This window comes from Neomonachus schauinslandi, chromosome 7, assembly GCF_002201575.2.
Source record: "Neomonachus schauinslandi chromosome 7, ASM220157v2, whole genome shotgun sequence".
Lineage (NCBI taxonomy): Eukaryota > Metazoa > Chordata > Mammalia > Carnivora > Phocidae > Neomonachus > Neomonachus schauinslandi.
Window position 1 is genome coordinate 88,759,753 of NC_058409.1, and position 18,362 is coordinate 88,778,114.

The window sequence follows — 18,362 nt, forward strand, 5'->3', positions numbered from 1 at the left end:
ATGAAGATAAAAAAGGACGATAAAATTGGAGGTTATTTCCTAAATAATTTTTAAAAGTCACTTACATTTGGAAGTTGAGCTATTTGACTATCTAATTTACTTGCCTTTTTACAAGCAAGTAAATTAGATAGTCAAATAGCTCAACTATCACAGGCGGCAAAAATAAGGTTTATTCAGGCACCTCTAGGAAATGATTCTTTAAAATTCTCTAAAATTTCTAGAGCTTTTTCCCCCAATGTTTGAAATTTATAGGAGTAGTCACTTATTTAGCTAATCTCATTTTAAACCAAGTGTATTATGCTGACATAGTAGAAAAAAATAGACATAAGGTATTAAAGTATAACTGAGCTTCCAATATAATCAAGTCACACTATATTTTCCTTTTTAAAGATCCTTAATTTTTTTTCTTCCAAGAAATTCCTTTCAGAAAAGAAAAAGGTGAAATAAATCCTCAGATATAAATAAGTTGAGTTTATAATACAGGATATTGACTCAAATCCAGATCCTATCATTCTGACTCCTTCAAATTAGAAAGTCTATAATTTTAACTATGACATACAAAGTATGTATGGATCAAAGCTACGTCGCATTTCCTCCACCCCTCCTTCCCCACAAAGGTAAGAAATTGAGCAAACTTGGGTCCTCTCCAAATATAACTGGTACATTCAAAAGTTAGAAACAATAATGTTACCTCTCCTTCGCCCATATGTCCTTGCTGCATGTCAAATGAGAAAAAAAAAAACAACCTTTCAAACATTGTCAGAAGAATCAACTGTGATTTAATCTACCAGCTTTTGAAACTGAAAAAAAAAATTGGCTATGTTCCTCATTTCCTAGTAAATGTCAAAAACAAGGAATTTAGATGGTGAGAGGTCAATTTAATGCACGCTTTTTTTTTTTAAGTTCTTCAAGGACACTGTAAAGCTGTATTGAATTTTACTTGTGGTAAGATAAGTAGTTGGCTGCAACTGTCACTCAGGATCCAGACTAGTATGACACTAAGGTAATATGTAACATGATCTAAACCAATTCCTACCACACTGATCTTAAATGCTCCCAGAATTCCCTGCTAACTAGCAATTCAGTAAATATTTCAATATTTAATTCATGACTTTTTCACCACTACAGGATAAACAGCAATTTTACATCATGGCTTTATGATTAATCCCTAATAAAGAAAATCATAACAAATGAAATCTTTAGGCAATTTATAAATTTCCTTTTAGACAAAGGAAGTTTCTTGTCCCTTGTCAAATTTTCCACCATGTCCCAAATGCTGAAAAGTAAAAGGTTTGGCATTTTATTGCCAAGTAGGTTACAGCTAAGAAGAGAAAAAAAGTATATAATACAATATATGTATTTCCCTGAATACTTGGGAAATGGCAGTATAAACTTTAAATCAAGAAACTTTTGAGAAAATGTCTTCCCTGAAACAAAACGGGCACTTATAAGCCCAGCTTGTCCAGTTACCTCAATCCTATTCAACAAACATTGCTTAAATGCCTGATCTTGCTAGGGACTATGGATAAACAGCACATGGCCCTGACTACAATGGAACTAGCAACCTTAAATGCCAGACAGCCACATAAGCAAATAATGACAATGCAGCATACCTATTGCTATTGTAGTTATATGTTAGGTACAACAAGAACAGAGGAGGAGAAGCAACTGGCTCTTACTAAAGAATCAGAGAGGGGGGGTGTGGCATTTGAGGAGGAGATGGGATAGCATTTGAGACCTTAAGGAAAAAAACAGAGAAAGGGCATTGCAGGCCTGGCAATGCAGCAAATAGGGGTGCTATAATGTTCAGGGAAAGATGCCTAGAACAGAAGCATACGGAACAAGTGAGGGCTTGGCTAGAGAGGAGTGTTCGAACAGGAAGCTGGGAAAGATTCCTGAGTTAGAAGGTGTAGCACCTTTAAGAAGTCATTATTACAGACTGGTCAGGGTTTTAATTCTTAGCCTACTAGATAAATGCTCATTATGTATAACTCAGTTATAACTGAGTTGTAACTTAGAAGTACCATGTGCATATTTTCCAAAATGAAATTGTCTTACACCAAAATACATTTCTCCCATTACTAGATACATTGAATTTTCACCAAAGTACTTGAACAAATGGATTAAAACCCCATAATATCTCCCTCAGCTAGGATTTCACTTTGCTAGAGGTCTTAAATTTGGGGGGGGGGGGCCGGTATTTTCTCAGTCAACCTGACATAGGCTAAAAAGACAAAGATATCATAAAAACAGATGCTTAAGAACATTCTATTCCTATGACTGCTTCAATGATAAGGGAGTTTGGGAAAATAAATTATTTGAAAATTTTGGTTCTGTCAATCTTAAAAAGTTGATTGATGCTGCTTAGATTTCTAAGAAAAAGGATATTTGAAAAGAATAGAGACTTTTAAAAGCTACAAAATTAACATAAAATTCTCATAGCTTCCATTTATCAAAAATAACTAGTTTCAGTGCTACAGATTAAAGGCAAAAATCCAATAAATCTCAAATTCTTTAAATATGTTCTTTCAAACTTTGATCTTGTGCCACATAATTAAGCTGCTTAATCTAAGAGAATTCATGGTTAAATTCTGAAAACTACCTAGAAATGTTTTCCCACATTGACAGAAAATAAGTTATAGGTGTACAATGCTTACAACCATAAAATCTGCCAAATCAGAAAGGGAAATTAATATAAATTAGTATTAAAAAATAAAAACAATGATATTCTGAAACACAGAAAGTGAGTGCTTAATTTTTTTACTTCTACTTATTATAATGCTGTTAATAACTATACATTATTTTCAGTGTAGATTTTGACATGACATGTATACAGAAAAGTACACAAAGCGTAAGTACAGAATTCAATGAATTTCCGATAACATGAACATACCTATGTAACCAGAACCCAAACATTAACAAAATGATAAATGGTGCCCCTTCATCCTACACGTGAAAGATGTACTAAGTACCTTTTCCCCAACTATTTCAAATTATACTTGGCTTAAGACTATTATGATGCCATACTTGTAACACAGATCTTTACCACTTTACTGAGGAAAATGTCAGATTTCCAATCTCATGATTATCAACTGTTGCATATTATTTGATGGTTCTGAAACATCCAAGAAGTGGCAAGGTAAAAAAAATAATTCACTTTAAATAGGTTTAAAGAAATCTACATTTTGGAAAACTTCCAGCTAAGCTGGCTGAAATAAACTCTGCCCAGATCTTTCCTTTAATTACCAAAAAGTACACTGTTAAAAAGATTTTTAAAATGCATGCCGCTATTGAATACAAATCTTCTAGTAGCCATAGGATTTAAAATGACTACTATTTATACATTTATCTTTTATTTTTATTTCTTAGTTTTTACTTATGAGGTCCTCGATAACTTCATATTCAGTACTAATATGATTCAAGAATGTTCTAATAGACTGGAAATATTCTACTATAAATTTTTATAATTTCTGGATGCATGTTGCTATTAGATCTATTGAAAAGCACTTTATTTTCAAAATGTCTTCATAAGATTGCTTACAAATATCCTGTATTCACCATTAAATTCCCTCTAGTAAAACATTTTACTACTCTGGAATACTATATTTGCAAAGAAGGTACAGAAAGACTTTTCAGATCTTTTTTAAATATGCATTATATCTATATATATTTCATTATAAACATGAAGATACTATTTTTCTTAGAAAGTATCATTTTCTCACTTGTTATAACATTTGTTATAATCAAAAAGAAATAAAGTAGCCATAACAGCGATACAATCATAAGAAGTAAATACCTAGCATGCAGCCATTTTAAGAGTGGCACATATTCACGTGCTGATATCTAAACCTCTCTAAGATGTAGATGAGTTTTCTACGTGTGTATTGTATGATTCATTATTGTGTACATGTAGAAATAAAGAAAATATAAGCAAGTATGTGGGAATAAGCATAAATCTTTTTTCTAGAAACAACCACAAGAACCTTTAGAGAGAAAAACTGGCATGGGGAAGGAAAGAAGGATTTCACTTCTTGATTTATCCCCTTCTGTACTATTTACATTTATTAACTATATTACTACACTTGTTCACAGACCCTTTTGTGTTTTCTTCTTGGTACTTATGTTAAAAACAAACAAATGATATATTAAAGAAAAATATCCTTTCCTACATGAGAAGACCTAATCATCTTTGTAAAGAAGATGAGGGCTAAGATATTACTAGATTTTAGTAGGCAATGAAAGACTGCCCATACTCAGGCTACTCTGGCCCACTTCAGGCCCTCCATCTACCTCTCATTGCCCCCAAGCTGAGAAAGCAGATAGCAATTCTATTTGGAAAAAAACAAGGGGAGAGGGCTCAGATTAAAAGATGTTATCAAATAACTGATTTTTTCAGTAGGACTGGAAAAAAAAAGAATGTAGGGGAATTAGTTAAATTAGTAAATCATTTAAAAAGATGTAAGTCAAAGACTAGAAGCTAAAAGGAATTAATCTGTTAACAAAAGAATAAAGATGATAGAACCAAAAAGTAGACAATCATCATAAAGACCAGGGCATACAATTCAACAAAGATGCAAAGAATCATTTTATTTATTTAGTTATTTATTTTTTTTGTTAAATGATCTTATAAATCAACCCATAATGTAATGGACTGACTCACTGTCACAAAATTATTTTAAATATATGCCTAGTAGTTGAGATTTCATATGTCACATTGGCTTGTGTTTATACTAACTTGGTGGTATAATATTCAAAGAATGTCAATAAGATACTATAAAGATGAGACAAAGATATTATTTGTAAAGAGCTATCTTAGGAAAAAAAGGGCAAAGAATGGGACTCTAGTTTCTCTACATCCCTAACCTTCAGTTTTTTACAAAAATGGAGAGCTGATCAGAGAATAACAAAAGACACCCTATGTATACATGATGACCACACAGTCAGATGTTCAGTAAGTAGTAATTTTTTCCTTTCTGCAAAAGTAAACTCCTGTGTCTATATTCTGAGGTTGTCTTCAATAATTACTCTCAGCTTTTCATTACTATTCTAAGGCTAACAATTGCAGAGCACTTTAGAATTTACAATATGTTTCCATATTATCTTTTTCGTGAAGGCATCTTTCAACATCCTCCTTATTGTAGCAACTAGATCCACACTATATACATTTTCAGTAAGTGACTATAATGTACATTTCTCATGGGTAAATTATACCCTCCCCCCTTTCATAGATTTCTGTGTACCACCCCCAACCCTTAAGCAAACAATCTTCCTCCTTCCATTCCAAAGAACTATAATTAAGAGTTGTTCTATGCTAACCTTTTTTTAAAAGATCTCTTAAGTAATCCCCTCCTCTGGGACAAGCAAATATTTTAGTGGATGCTTCCAAGGGAAAGACATCCACAGAGAAAAGGAAATACATACATAAATCTGTTAAAACCTAATATATTTTGCTGTTATTCTATAACTTCCCCTGCCAGAGGTTTCATTTTTGAAGCAGTTAATCCTATGGGCTAACACAATGGAATGGAAGGTGGGGGATAAAAGGACCATGCACGAGCACTTTATACAGAGGCGGTTGGGATTGCATGTTAGTTTTCTCAGGCAAACTAAGTTTTCAAGATGGGTAAAGGGAAAATTAACCTTTCAATCTGATGTCTGTCTCAAAACTACACCAAGACATACCAAAGGAATCTGAGGTAAGTCTGGCCCAAGCTTAACACTCCTTTCTGACTTGGCTGAGACACTGAGTCAGTTTCAGGCTTGTTTTTCATAACCATAATATGGATGTTCTAACTACATTCCTATTACATAAAATTTACTAGGAAAAGGTATGTGATCTGGGATGAATTGTGTTTCTTCCTCAAAATTCATATGCTAAAGTCCTAACCTCCAGAACCTTAGAGTAGGACTGTATTTGACAACTGGGTCTTCGAAGAGGTGATTAAGGTTAAATGAGGTCATGGAGGTAGGCCCTAATCCAATAGGACTGATGTCCTTAAAAGAAGAGATTAGGACACCATTCATGCACAAAGGGAAAATCATGTGAACACAGAGAGAAGACAGCCATCTACAAACCAAGGAGAGAGGCCTCAGAAGAAATCAACCTTGCTGGCACTTTGATCTAAAAACTTCTAACCTCCAGGACCAGAAGCTCTGAGGAAATAAATTTCTGTTTAAGCCACCAGTCTGTGGTACTTAAGGCAGCTCTAGCAAACTAATACAGCATCCAGAAAGTAGCTACAAAGTTTGGTTTTTTTATACACTTAAAATCCAAGGATTTCCCCCAAGAATGTCCTCTAAAAAAAAAATCTGTAAAACTAATAACAGTGATGGATTGAATAATTTCCCCAGAATGTGCACCACAACACTCTTAGCACAGTTATCAATTATTATTTGTTGAATTATACGGGCAGTGTCTTTTGAAAGTCATGAGTAGTATATGAAGGTCACTGCGTAGTATAAAAACTGATGATTGAGCATGGCCAAAGGGGAAAAATAGTAATTTGATCCACTAGATGAGTAAGCTCTTTTTATCTTTGTACATGCAAATCCCAACATTACTCCAATATAAACTGCTGAAGCTGGTAGACTATTCTGAATCTTTTTTTCATTTTATTTATTCAGGATTTAAACCCCACTTCTTTTCCAAAAAGCTTGGACATTGCTTGAAAATTTCAAAACAAGTTATACAATGAAAATCATAGTCGAAATTCAGATGTTCATGTGAAGAGAGTAAACAGTTCTCACATATTTTTGTCTAAACAAAAAAGAAATGGCTTTCAACTCAACAGCGGCTTGTAAGAAAAAGCTCTGAAAGTTACCGTTGAGACAAGTAGAGTAGCTATATAAAATCACCTTTCTAAAGGTTTTTAAGCCTGAATAGATTATTTATGGTGGACAGGGAAGAACAGCTCCTTATAGTTCCTTAAAGTCTTAAAATTGAATAATGAATGTAAAGCAACACAATGTACTAGGCTTTTATTTCAGTCTTAAGAAAAGACTGCATGGATAGGAGATACAAAGGGAATGCATTTAAAAATGAATGTAGTAATTTTTATGTTATTTATTTTAATAATCAGCCAAAGAAAGCATGTTCAACTATAGATGATTTTTACACTCATCTTAATCCCGTTTTGTTTTTTCCTTATAAATTTTCAGCACTAATATTCCTAACCAAAATATATATGTATATATTAGCACTAATATTCCTAGCCACAAATATTCCTAAATATTCTAATTATTTTAACTATGTAGCAGCTCTACACTAAGTGATTTACACGCATTTCATCTTCATCACAATTCTGTGAAATGGGTAGTATTTATGAGTCCAAAGGTTATCTTCATTAAATACAAATAGTGCTTTACAGTAGATTTATACGATAGGTACCCCCAAATCATGAACTAAATTGCCAGCAAAGTTACTAAAACATCAACACACAAATGAGATGAATTTATCTATAGAAGCAATCCGCCATAGAAGAGGTTTCATAAATTTGACTGAAGAGAATGGGCAATGCCTACATCTACACCAAGGTGACTAAAAACTGTCTCAACATCCCTCCACCCCCACCTTGCTTTAATTTCATGATTTTAAAGTAATCTGCTATAATCTGGACTTTGCTACTGGAGAAAGAATGACTCTGTCAGTCACCTCCAGCATCTGGTCTACCTAGTTTTATTCCTTATTAAAATGTATAAATTGGGGGCGCCTGGGTGGCTCAGTCGTTAGGCGTCTGCCTTTGGCTCAGGTCATGGTCCCAGGGTCCTGGGATTGAGCCCCGCATCGGGCTACCCACTCCGCGGCAAGCCTGCTTCTCCCTCTGCCACTCCCCCTGCTTGTGTTCCCTTTCTCTCTGTGTCTCTCTCTGTCAAATAAATAAATAAAATCTTTAAAAAAAAAAAAATGTATAAATTGGCATCTGGTCCTAGCTGGTTGGTTATTAAGAACTAACACTTGATCAAATATGATAAAATCAAGTTCTAGGACCCTCTGAGATGAACACTGGATCTGAGACCATGGCAGTCATAACCCTTCTGGGATTATGCTTAAGGAACCAGCAAGTTCTCCCTCTTTGACAACTCTTTGTTCTTTATCTTCCTATCTTTCAGTTTGAGACAATATTAACCTCAGCTGGTATACTTTTCTAATAAACACAGTTTCCATGCAAACGACAGCAAAAACCATCCAGTCCCTTTTAGAATCTATGGACAAGTAAAATTTCAAAACAATTATTTGGGGGAAAAATTACCTTTATTTTTCATTGCCAAGTAAGGGTCACAAAAAATAATCTATTCATAAAAGAAAGGATATTAATGGCAGGGGCAGAGGAAGCAATCTCACAATAATAGACTCTAAAAAAATGAAGTGAATTTAGCTTTAAGGAAAACCCATTAGAGAGTCTCACCTCAACAAAGATGGACTCCAGGGGCAACTGATCTAATTTAGCAACTGCATGAGGAAATTGAGACAAAGAAGAGTTGACTACTTTGCCTAAGATCGCACATCAGCATTTCAAATCTTGGGTTCATTGCCATTTCCAGCACACAGACTGGGGAACTCGTTCCACAGGAAAAGCTAAAATCCTGCTATAATGGCAACCCTTATATTATTCCCACTTATCTTGATGCCATTATCACCACTGGGTTTGGTTTTCAGTCCACACACATTTATACTGAAATATTATATTTTGGCATTATTTCTGGTAGCTGTAGCATGAAAAGACCAAAGTCTGATGAATAAGTGAGGCTTTTACAAACTGTATAGTCTTCAGAGGATCTGATGTACCCACGGCAACTCTCATAAATCAAATTTCCTTTTAACTTTTCCTGGCTCAACAATCCTATGTTCTACAGAATACTGATGTCAAATACTAACCAAAAGTAGATCCAGTCATAAAAATTATTTTTAACCTTCCATTCACAATATACCATAGACGAGTACAAAGTTTGCTTGTTTGTTTTGGGGGGCTTTCTTTTTTGGTTTTGTTTTGTTTTTGGAATGATGAGAATATAGCTATTTAGCCAAGAACACTTCTTCGAGGTGGTGGGACTTACAATGAGCTTTGACAGATGGAAAGCATTGTGAACACACAAATTTAAAAGCCATATTCAATAGTGAATGAGTAGGAAAGAAGTAAATAAGACTTTTGTATTTTACCCAATTAAACTATAGTAGTACAAAACAGACACTTTTTGATTCTTTAATTCCTTCTATGAGGAGATGCCCCTTCCTTGTGCAATTTAGTCTACTGCAGCATAGACACATAAAAGAGAACTCAACAGCACATTGGTAATATTTAGAACCAGAAAGGAGAATTTCCCAAAGGCACTGTAAACGTCAATAAAACTTCATTTTTCTTGTTCTCATTAGACAGCAAATAGTGAATTGACCTTGTCCTTTACAATGTCAACCCCTGTGGTCTCAGGCTGCTTTTCCTGGTTTCAGATCTCTGATTACCCTCCCTTTCTCCTAGAACATTTTTCTAACTACATGGAAATGGTTTTCATGTTGACATTTCAAAGGTCACTCTACAGAATCTAATGGTAGATTAAACCATTCTTTATGTATAATTATGGGGTTCTCACTTATTCTGTCATCAATTTCAAGACAGAGAATAAGTCAGTTCTCAAAGTTTAAAAAAGTTACTGCCGCAATTTGGAGGAAAAATAATTATTCATTATACAGCTAATAAAGTAACAGCAACTTGCAATTATCATTACAGAACAAACTAATGTCATTTTTCCACTTGTCAAAGCATACCTACTATATTTTCTCATCTAGGACTAACTTGTTTCAGTTCTGTAAACTTCACTAGGGTAAATCAATTATCACTTACCATTAATAAGCAGAGAGCTATCGGATCCTGGATATGAATAGTTTAGACGACCTGAAGGTAAAAGAAGGCCGTTACTAAATTTATTTTTTTCATAGATGGTTTAAATGTATTCAGTAACAAAGCTGAATTAATAGCTTTAATAGGTAAGGTATTTTTAAAAAGCTTTATTATGGGATAAAACTTTGCTGTGCTAATGAACACAATGAGTCAGAGGACATATCAATCAGCATGTTCACAAACATCCAAAAAGGGCAAGTTTGAAAGTGGGAAAATAAAATATCCCTCATATTTAACTATTTGGTCTCTAATTTCCAAACTCCCATACAAAGTAATTTTCTTTATAACATTATATTCTAATAGAAACTCGTAATAATAGTTTTTTTGCCCCATAAATGTGAAAATGTTTTCATGTCTGTAGTTTTTTTGTTTTTTAAAAATACATAATTAGCAGGAAGATTTCTCTATATAATTCATAACAAAAGTGCCAGACTTATGCCTACATGTACAGACACACTAATGGGTTTAAATTCTCACTTTGGAGGAAAAGTACAGAAAGTAAAGAAAAACATATCACTGTACTTACAGGTGACAGAAAGTATCAAAGCACATAGCACAATGCCCAGAGCACAGGAGGTACTCAAAAAATGCTGGGTTAGTTTCTTTCTAATTTTGAAGTGGTTCAAAACCTAGTTTTGAACTTAAAATGGACACCCAAGATGTCCATCAAAAAAGAATCTGTGACAGTACTAAAATTTTTGGAGGATGCAACATCTTTCCAAATTGGTAGCCACAATTAAAGGGGCGAAACAGCACTGGGATTTCTCCCTTTATCAGGAATTACATTTCTGTTTTGGAAGAGTTTCTACATATTGAGTTGAGGTATCCAAACCACATACCATATACCTATTCTGAGTACCATACCATATGCCTAGCTCTATGCTGTTAAGTTATAAAAAATCATTAGGGCAACATTTTTAAGTCTCCATATTCTACATCTACACCCACCTTCATAAAAATGATGGAAAACCCTCTACAAGTCTTGATCATTTAGAGAATGAATAGAAGAATGTGACTGTTAATTATCTACCATAGTCAGTACTCTGTAAATTGGGTAGTGTGAGAATTTAAAATTGATTCATAATTACAGACATTCTACTAGGAAACAGCAGCCTAAACTCTACTTCCACAGGATCACAGCAGACTCTCCAAAGCTATGGAAAAAGTGGGGAAGCAGCCTTAAGGCTGAGGCAAGCCTTCCAAGATGCCAGAAAGGCTCTATCTGGTTCCACTGAACAACACTATGGGAACCAGAGCTAATATGTGGTCCTATCAATCCACGAGCCATATATTTACAACTCTTGAGGAAAAAGGAACTTTAGGCCTCAACTATCCTACAACTTCTCAAAATTCTGCTTCTTTGAAATAGTCTCTAAAGAACTGAACTCACACCATCAAAAAAGAAAACCATTCTCTATTGCTAATAGCTTTAATTAACCCATATCCAAAGCTTGGGGGTCTAATACGAAACAAAATCTGAACTTAACAATTTTCCTACTACAATTTAAAACCAAATACAAGGGTTATTAAGTTGTTAATTAGGTCACTTCAATTTCAGCTTGTTTCTATTTAGAGTGAAGGTAGGGATGGAGATGGGGAAGGAGGCGGCAAAAATTAATTTTGATATTTCAATTTCTTTCTAAAAATTGGCTCAATTATTTAAGGCTAACATAGAGAGCCAAGTATCCAAATCCAGTGAATTCCATCTGAACTGCTTTTAACTATAAACCTGGATCGTATAACCTATCACAAGCACATTTTTTAAAAAGCACAGACTGGAGATATTGGAAGAACATGACCTTAACTGTTACAAAAGTTAGGAGTGGGTGAGTAGTGTTTCCGAATCAGTTAACTCAAAGTAGCAGCTGATTTTCTGGAATGGAACACATGTATAAATTTTATAGCTGTAAAAACCATCTAGTAAATAAACTAACAGAAGTTCACACATACCATTTTTATTTACCATTAAATATTTTTTTAAGTTGATGTAGGTCAACACACAAAGTATTTAACTATATTAAACAAAGTTTAAGAGGAAATTCTTTATTTCGGAGAAGATACTCTAATTTTTTTAACGCTAACATTTCAACTGAAACCAGAACTGTTCCATATGAACTAAATGCTTCTCATTTGATGCCAAGAAGGGATAATGAACAATGAGAATCCAAAAGACAAATTACCAAACTGGCTGGCCCAGTTTAAACAAATCAAGTTCCAACCTTATCAGAAACTCACCTTTTGGGTACCTCTTTTAAGGAGAGAGATAAGAAGACTATTTCAACTTGACAGACACAAAAATGTCCCTTAATTCAGTTCTCAGAGTTTGCCTCAATGCACAGCTCCTGAAGAGATCCTACCCTCTACCACCAAGGTAGGTGACCTTTGATACTTTTTCTGCTCTTCAGACTTCTGAATGCAGTAATTCTACCCTTCAGCTAAGACAATAGGGCACTGAAGAATCACTGGCAAAGTCCATAGTTTAACTCTGAAAGTGATACTTGTTTTTAATTTTCTAACCTGATCTTGTGATATGAGTCCTGTCAGGCTGGAATCAATTTTGGCCTCTGAGTAACAAATACACCTGTGACATTTTGTTAACCAATCAGTAATGCTTTCTATTTCAATTTTTAAAATATAAGCAATGACATTTTTTTAAAAACTTTTTTTTTAACTTCATAATGCTTTCTTATCCTGCCTGTCCTATCTTTCTGTAAATTTTTTCTACAATTAAAATATCTAGAGTCATCCATTCATGACATCTATTACGGATAACCCATATCACTTCCTTTCTGGGAATCTTCTGTAAGCTCTCATTATAAGTGTCGTGAGACTTTCAAGTCTTCCTTTCATTCTCCTTGTACACCTTTTTATTCTCCTTGTATACCCTTCATTTCTGCTCTAAGATCCTCTCTGTTCTATAGATGCCAATTTATACAGGCATTTCTGCATTTTCTGTCCCACAGCTAGATCACTGACAGTCCCCTCTCTAGTCTGAGACAGTGCCCTCTTCCTTTGTTACCAGTGGAGGGTATTTTTCAATCTTTTTTTTTTTTTTTTTCCTTCAGATTCACCTCTTTCCAGGGCAACTTTCCCAAAAAGGCAACCCCCTTGTTAAGATTAATTCACCAACTTTTCTTTCTAGCTATGTTGCAACAGTCAACCTTCTTAGGTAAATCATTTTAGCTAACTTTTTTCTCTCTTTTACCATAATAGCCCCCTTTAAGAATCAGAGCTTTTTTTTTTTTTTTACCTAGGTACCTTGAGTTTCCTTGTTTGAGTACCATGTAAGCACTCAATGAGTTCATTCCACTGAACTTAAAACACCAGCGTTTCACAAATGAATAAAGTGAAGTAAAATAAAAATAAACAAGCTATCTGAAGCTGAATATAATCCAGTGTTTTGGGTTCTGTTTGTTTTGTTGTTGTTGTTGTTGTTTTTTTGATAACTCAACTATCCATAAATATAACCGAAGTTTTGGCACATCTAGAATTGAATTTCTCAAGGGAGAAGGAGGGCTTTGGGATTTCAGGCAAGTGAACCCTATTTGGTGGATAAAATTCAATCTTTGAAGGCTCCTGGTATTGATTGTGTTATAAATATAAAGAAATACTGCCTGATCAGCAGTCCTAATCTTATGACAGGACGTTATGACAGGAAAGTAGTCATCTCTGGAGGCCAGCTGTGGCATTTGGAGCCAGAAGCCTGGCATACATCATGCAGAAGGCATAGACTATATTTGGTGATATGACTCAACCTAGCCAAATATAGGCAACTGATACAGTGTGACTCTGGGGAACTACACTACCAAATTCTACAGCCCAGAAAAGATCTGTACTTCAACTAGGCAATTCTATGCCAGGCATTTGCAAGTTGGAGAACCAATATTTACCAACCAGACTAAGAACTGCTTGGGTGAGTAAGTGCCCAAAAGAACACTATGTACTATCATATTCTTTTAAGACTAAAACTAAAGTAACCTAGTCAATGAGATGAAAGGAGGAAGGACTAGAAGGAAATATTCTAATACATTAGAGGATATAAATGTATATATTCTTCTCAAAATGAGAGAAAAAGTTATTTTCTAAAATGTAATGCAGATATTATTGCTACTGATGATTCAGCAGGAATTGATATAATAAACGCTATTTCAAATATACAAACACTGAAAAATATCAAATGTTCTACAGAGCTATTAGACTTCATGCTATGACCTTCTCTTTTTCAGTCATACTAGCATTGTTGGTGATGTGTGTAGGCTAAGGAATGATAATACAGAATAACTGCAAGGTTATCCAAAATACAGCATGCAGTCCTAGAAAGTGACAAGTAATGTGAAATTCTAAGTTAATTTTTTTGATTGACTTACACTATAAAAACTTGGATACTCCAAAGAAAAGGGAAGGGTTTTCAGTGGACACCATTAAAAATTTCTAACAGGAAAAGGAGACATATGGGCTTAGGCCCATTTTTAAGGTAGAGCAAAGATTTATACACACCACACACATCCATACATGAACATACACAAACATTTGTTGTTGTTTAGCTAGAAGTGTTCCTCCTGCTCCTGTTCCTGCTAATTTTCCTTAGTTCACATTTAAGAAAGTCAAAGCTATACTGCCACAAATAATTGTTTAAAGGAGGTGCTACTCCACCTGCCTTTCTGCATCTGTAGTTTTCACCAACACTGCCTGAGATTTGCAGCAAGATGGCACTGTGGGGACCTAGACAACACAGAGCAAGGCTCAAGAAATGCGTAATAAATTCAGTTTCTGAATACCAAGTTTTTACTTCTACAGATGCAGAACACATATCAATATGAACTAATAAAATGTGTTCACTGTATCCTATCACTTAATGATATAAAGATAATTATTTTAATAATTTATTCTATTGACCCAAAAATAACTCCCCAAATCAAAATCAGTACCTTACTCTCTACCTATCTATGATACAACCAACTTCCAGTAAAGATGCTTCCATGCAAAATCACAGAGGAAGAGCTGGCTGGGGCTGACATCAGCTGGAGAATCTTGCCCCTCACCCACTCAAAGAGCCATTTAAATCACACACACATATACCTTTTAGGCTAAACAAAACCCTTCTCCAGGAAAGATGTGGCTTTCAGTTTTTTAAAAGCCAGGGCTTATTAAAAATTCTTGACTCCTCTTGCCTATCTCTCCAGGTTCATCTCTCCACACCACCATTTCCCTTCCCACATTAGGTGGTACTCCGGACATTCAGAACTACTGGCCCATTAATTTTTACCTCTCGGATCCTCCCTGTCTGGAATGGCCTCCTCTCTTTGTTCCCAATGTCTCACCACTCAAGCCACTACCCTTTTGCCCAGGTATCTTCTATCTCAGGCCTCACATCCTATGGAAAGTCCTCCCTGCCCCAAACCACCTGTTCTGATTCAGATGACCTCATGGGCTCCATACAATACCCTTCACACTTACTGCACTATATTTAAATTACCTATTTCTAAACTCTCTCTTTCTCTAAGGCAACAGAATCTTTAAGGATAAATTCTGGGTTTTGCATCGCAGAGCTTGGAGCAAAGAGGCTCAATAAATAGCTGTTGAATGAATGAATGAATGAATAAAGCTAAGCCAGCAACTGGTGGTCTCCCTGCCATGGAACATGCAGTGGAAAGGGTAGAGAGTCAGTACAATCTCATCTTGTGAGCTAGGTCAAATTACGTAGCTTCTACGAACCTCAGTAAAACAAATATTTCCATTTACTTCACAAGGCTATTGAGAAATTCATGAGACCATTTTTTCAGAATGCTCAGAAAATTCCCTGGATATAGAATAGGTGCTTTATTAATATTAAAGCCTTTCCCCTCTCAGAATATAAGCCAGAGATAATCAACAATTTTCCACTTGTGAAAGAAAGAGGAAGGATTCATTTTAGCCAAATAAAATCCAAACTGAAAACTTGGGAGAAGGGAGTGGACATCTGGGGGATTTTTCAGCTTCAGAAAAATCAGAGTTTGCTAGTGTTCTTGGTTACAAATGGATGTAATTCTTCTTTGGGGTAAGCAAGAGGAAAAAAAAAAATCGAACTCCTTACTTTTATAATAGCCAAATTGGCAAAATAGCAGAAGTATTTTAGGAAATGAAAACTGAAAATTCAACTGAATAATGTTCCTTTTTAAAAAAACTAAGGAGGTCTTCCTTTTGTACCAATGGCTCAAATTTACTTTTTCAGTTGTGATATGAGACTGTAATAGTGGCAAAAATAATAATAATAATAATAACATTTATCCATAAGATAAGGAAAGTCAATGGGTAAGTTTCTATAGATTACAGAAGGTTTCATATAAAAAGATGGCTTTGACTGTAACTCAGGGCAGTTACAAAGTTGCAAGATCTAAAAGCATCTAAGAATTTCAGGCAGAAGGGAGGAATGTCTAGAGAGAAACTAGCGAAGAGCTGACCCAGTTAAGGAATTCAAAAGATTTCCTACTGCCAGTAAACCAACAACAAGCGAGCAAGCAGGAAGGCTATTTTTATCCCTGCCAGAGGCCTTCTGACTCTGGATGCTACATTTAGAGGACAGAACAACAAGATAACTTGGCTTAAGAGGATGTTATGATACCAGTGATTAATGGCAATTTTTTAAGCTTAAAAAACGAGGCATAGTTTTTGTCCAAATTTAAACTAACAAAAGCCAGTCTTAAAAAAAGAATAATATAATGGAAAGAAAAGTGGAAAAATAGACCAACGGGTAGTAGAAAAGTTTTAAGTAATCTAGAAAAAAGTCAAGACAGTAATTTAAAATTCTCCTACCTTGCAAAAAAGGTTGAATAAAAAAGACATGTGTTACAAGACACACATTTGAAAAGAACCAGTGAATAAACATAAAGAGTTGTAGATCTGGCCCCAAGGTAAAAAATGATTATGAGAAATGGCTCTCTGTACTGACATGAACATAAAAGACCAAGACAAACTTAGGAAATCTCTAGGGACCATAAGCCAAGATACCTGCAAAAGATTGAGAACTTTAGAGAGAAGAGTGATAAACTGCTCTTAAAGCTGGTTACTGAAGTCCAACCCCCAAAAAGCAATCAGTAAAGTCATTAGTTGGCTTTCTGCATACATACCTATCATTAATTCTAATCACTTATTTAATACAAATTCTGATGACTTTATTGAACTTTAATGAAGAATGTGCTTGAATTTTCATACCTGTTATAATTTCACCTTTTGCTATTTCTCAGAAGGCCCTAGTTTCTATTTTCTCCTATCTATATTCAAGGCAGAGTCTTCCTCTTACTTACTAGCCTTCAAAACTAAATAATAAACAAGCCGTTCAAAAATATCTGCTAATTATTTGAAGGATAAGGTGCACGAGGCCGGGAGTCTTTGTTTTTATTCCCTGATATATCCCAACAGCCTAAAATAGTGTCTGGCACGTGGCTGATTCTTGATATGTATTTGCTGTATGAATGGCCTGCCATCGCTTTATATCAAAGTGGTTCACAAAGGGAGTGAAGATGGGGGTGGGGCAGGAGAGCAGTGTATTTGAATCATTTGGAGAATACACATGCTTAAGTCTCATGATAGACCTGGTGAATCAGAATCAGGGAAAAGAATAAGCCAGTTGGGAAAAGTTCCCTCCATGATTCTATTTTGACCTCCACCCCCAAAATGTACCCTTCAATAAGAAACCAGCCGATGTGAGATCTGAGTTTTTTACAGACTATGATAAAATACAGATCTTAAATTCTATATCCAGTCTCCTAAGTAGAAATTAAGAAACTTTTAATGCCTACTCTCTGTCTAAAGCATACTGGAAAAAAAAAAAAAAAAAGTTTAAGTTCTTTTTATGTGTGTTTCCTTCTTAAATGCTACACAATAAATATCCAAGCAACTGAACCAGGAGTCAGAAGCTGTGTGCTCCTGTCTTGACCCTCTAGGTACCAGTTAGTTGAGTGACTATAGAAGCTGTTGTGTCTTTCTGAACTTCAATTTCTCCAGCTGTAAAATGGAGATCACAAAACTCACATAAAAGGTTATTGTAAGGATTTAAGTTATATAAATCTCAGAAGGGGCACAAAGTAAAAGTCAGAGAAATAGTATCAGAAGTAAGTGCTTTTTTACTTGGAACTGGTTGTTAACACTGCTTCCTATACAGAATGTCCAGGTCTATCTCAAAAAAGAAAAATGTAGACTGGTACCGAATGTGTCCTTTGATCTACTACTACCTGGTACCTAGAGTGTGCTCAAATATTTGTGGAACTGGAATATAAGCAGGAGCTAAAATGTAAGATACTTCCAAATCATGTGTTAGGGGGAGCTGTCTCCCCCTAACACCCAACTCCAAGGTGCATTCCTCTTGTCATATGGCTCCCCCTATACCTTAGCATCGTGCCAGATGCAGCCTAAACATCCCATACTCTTAGCCCTGCCTCACAGGGCAAACAGACGGTTTCAGAAGTCAGAGACAAAGTTCCAAAATGCTAT

General features: G+C 35.1%; 1 protein-coding gene across 5 annotated transcripts in view; it reads right to left on the reverse strand.

Annotated features, from left to right (window-relative positions):
• CPEB4 (cytoplasmic polyadenylation element binding protein 4) overlaps window positions 1-18,362 on the reverse strand; it is a 62,380-nt gene that overhangs the window by 15,282 nt on the left and 28,736 nt on the right. For 2 of the 5 annotated variants that reach the window (XM_044917107.1, XM_044917106.1), the window contains one exon: window positions 9,837-9,887. The exons of 1 other annotated variant lie outside the window; for it this stretch is intronic. In XM_044917107.1, coding sequence (XP_044773042.1) covers window positions 9,837-9,887 — 51 coding nt within the window. Of the gene's footprint in view, window positions 1-691; window positions 716-9,836; window positions 9,888-18,362 lie in introns of all 5 variants that reach the window. 2 more of the 5 variants (XM_044917108.1, XM_044917111.1) reach the window with 2 other exon arrangements.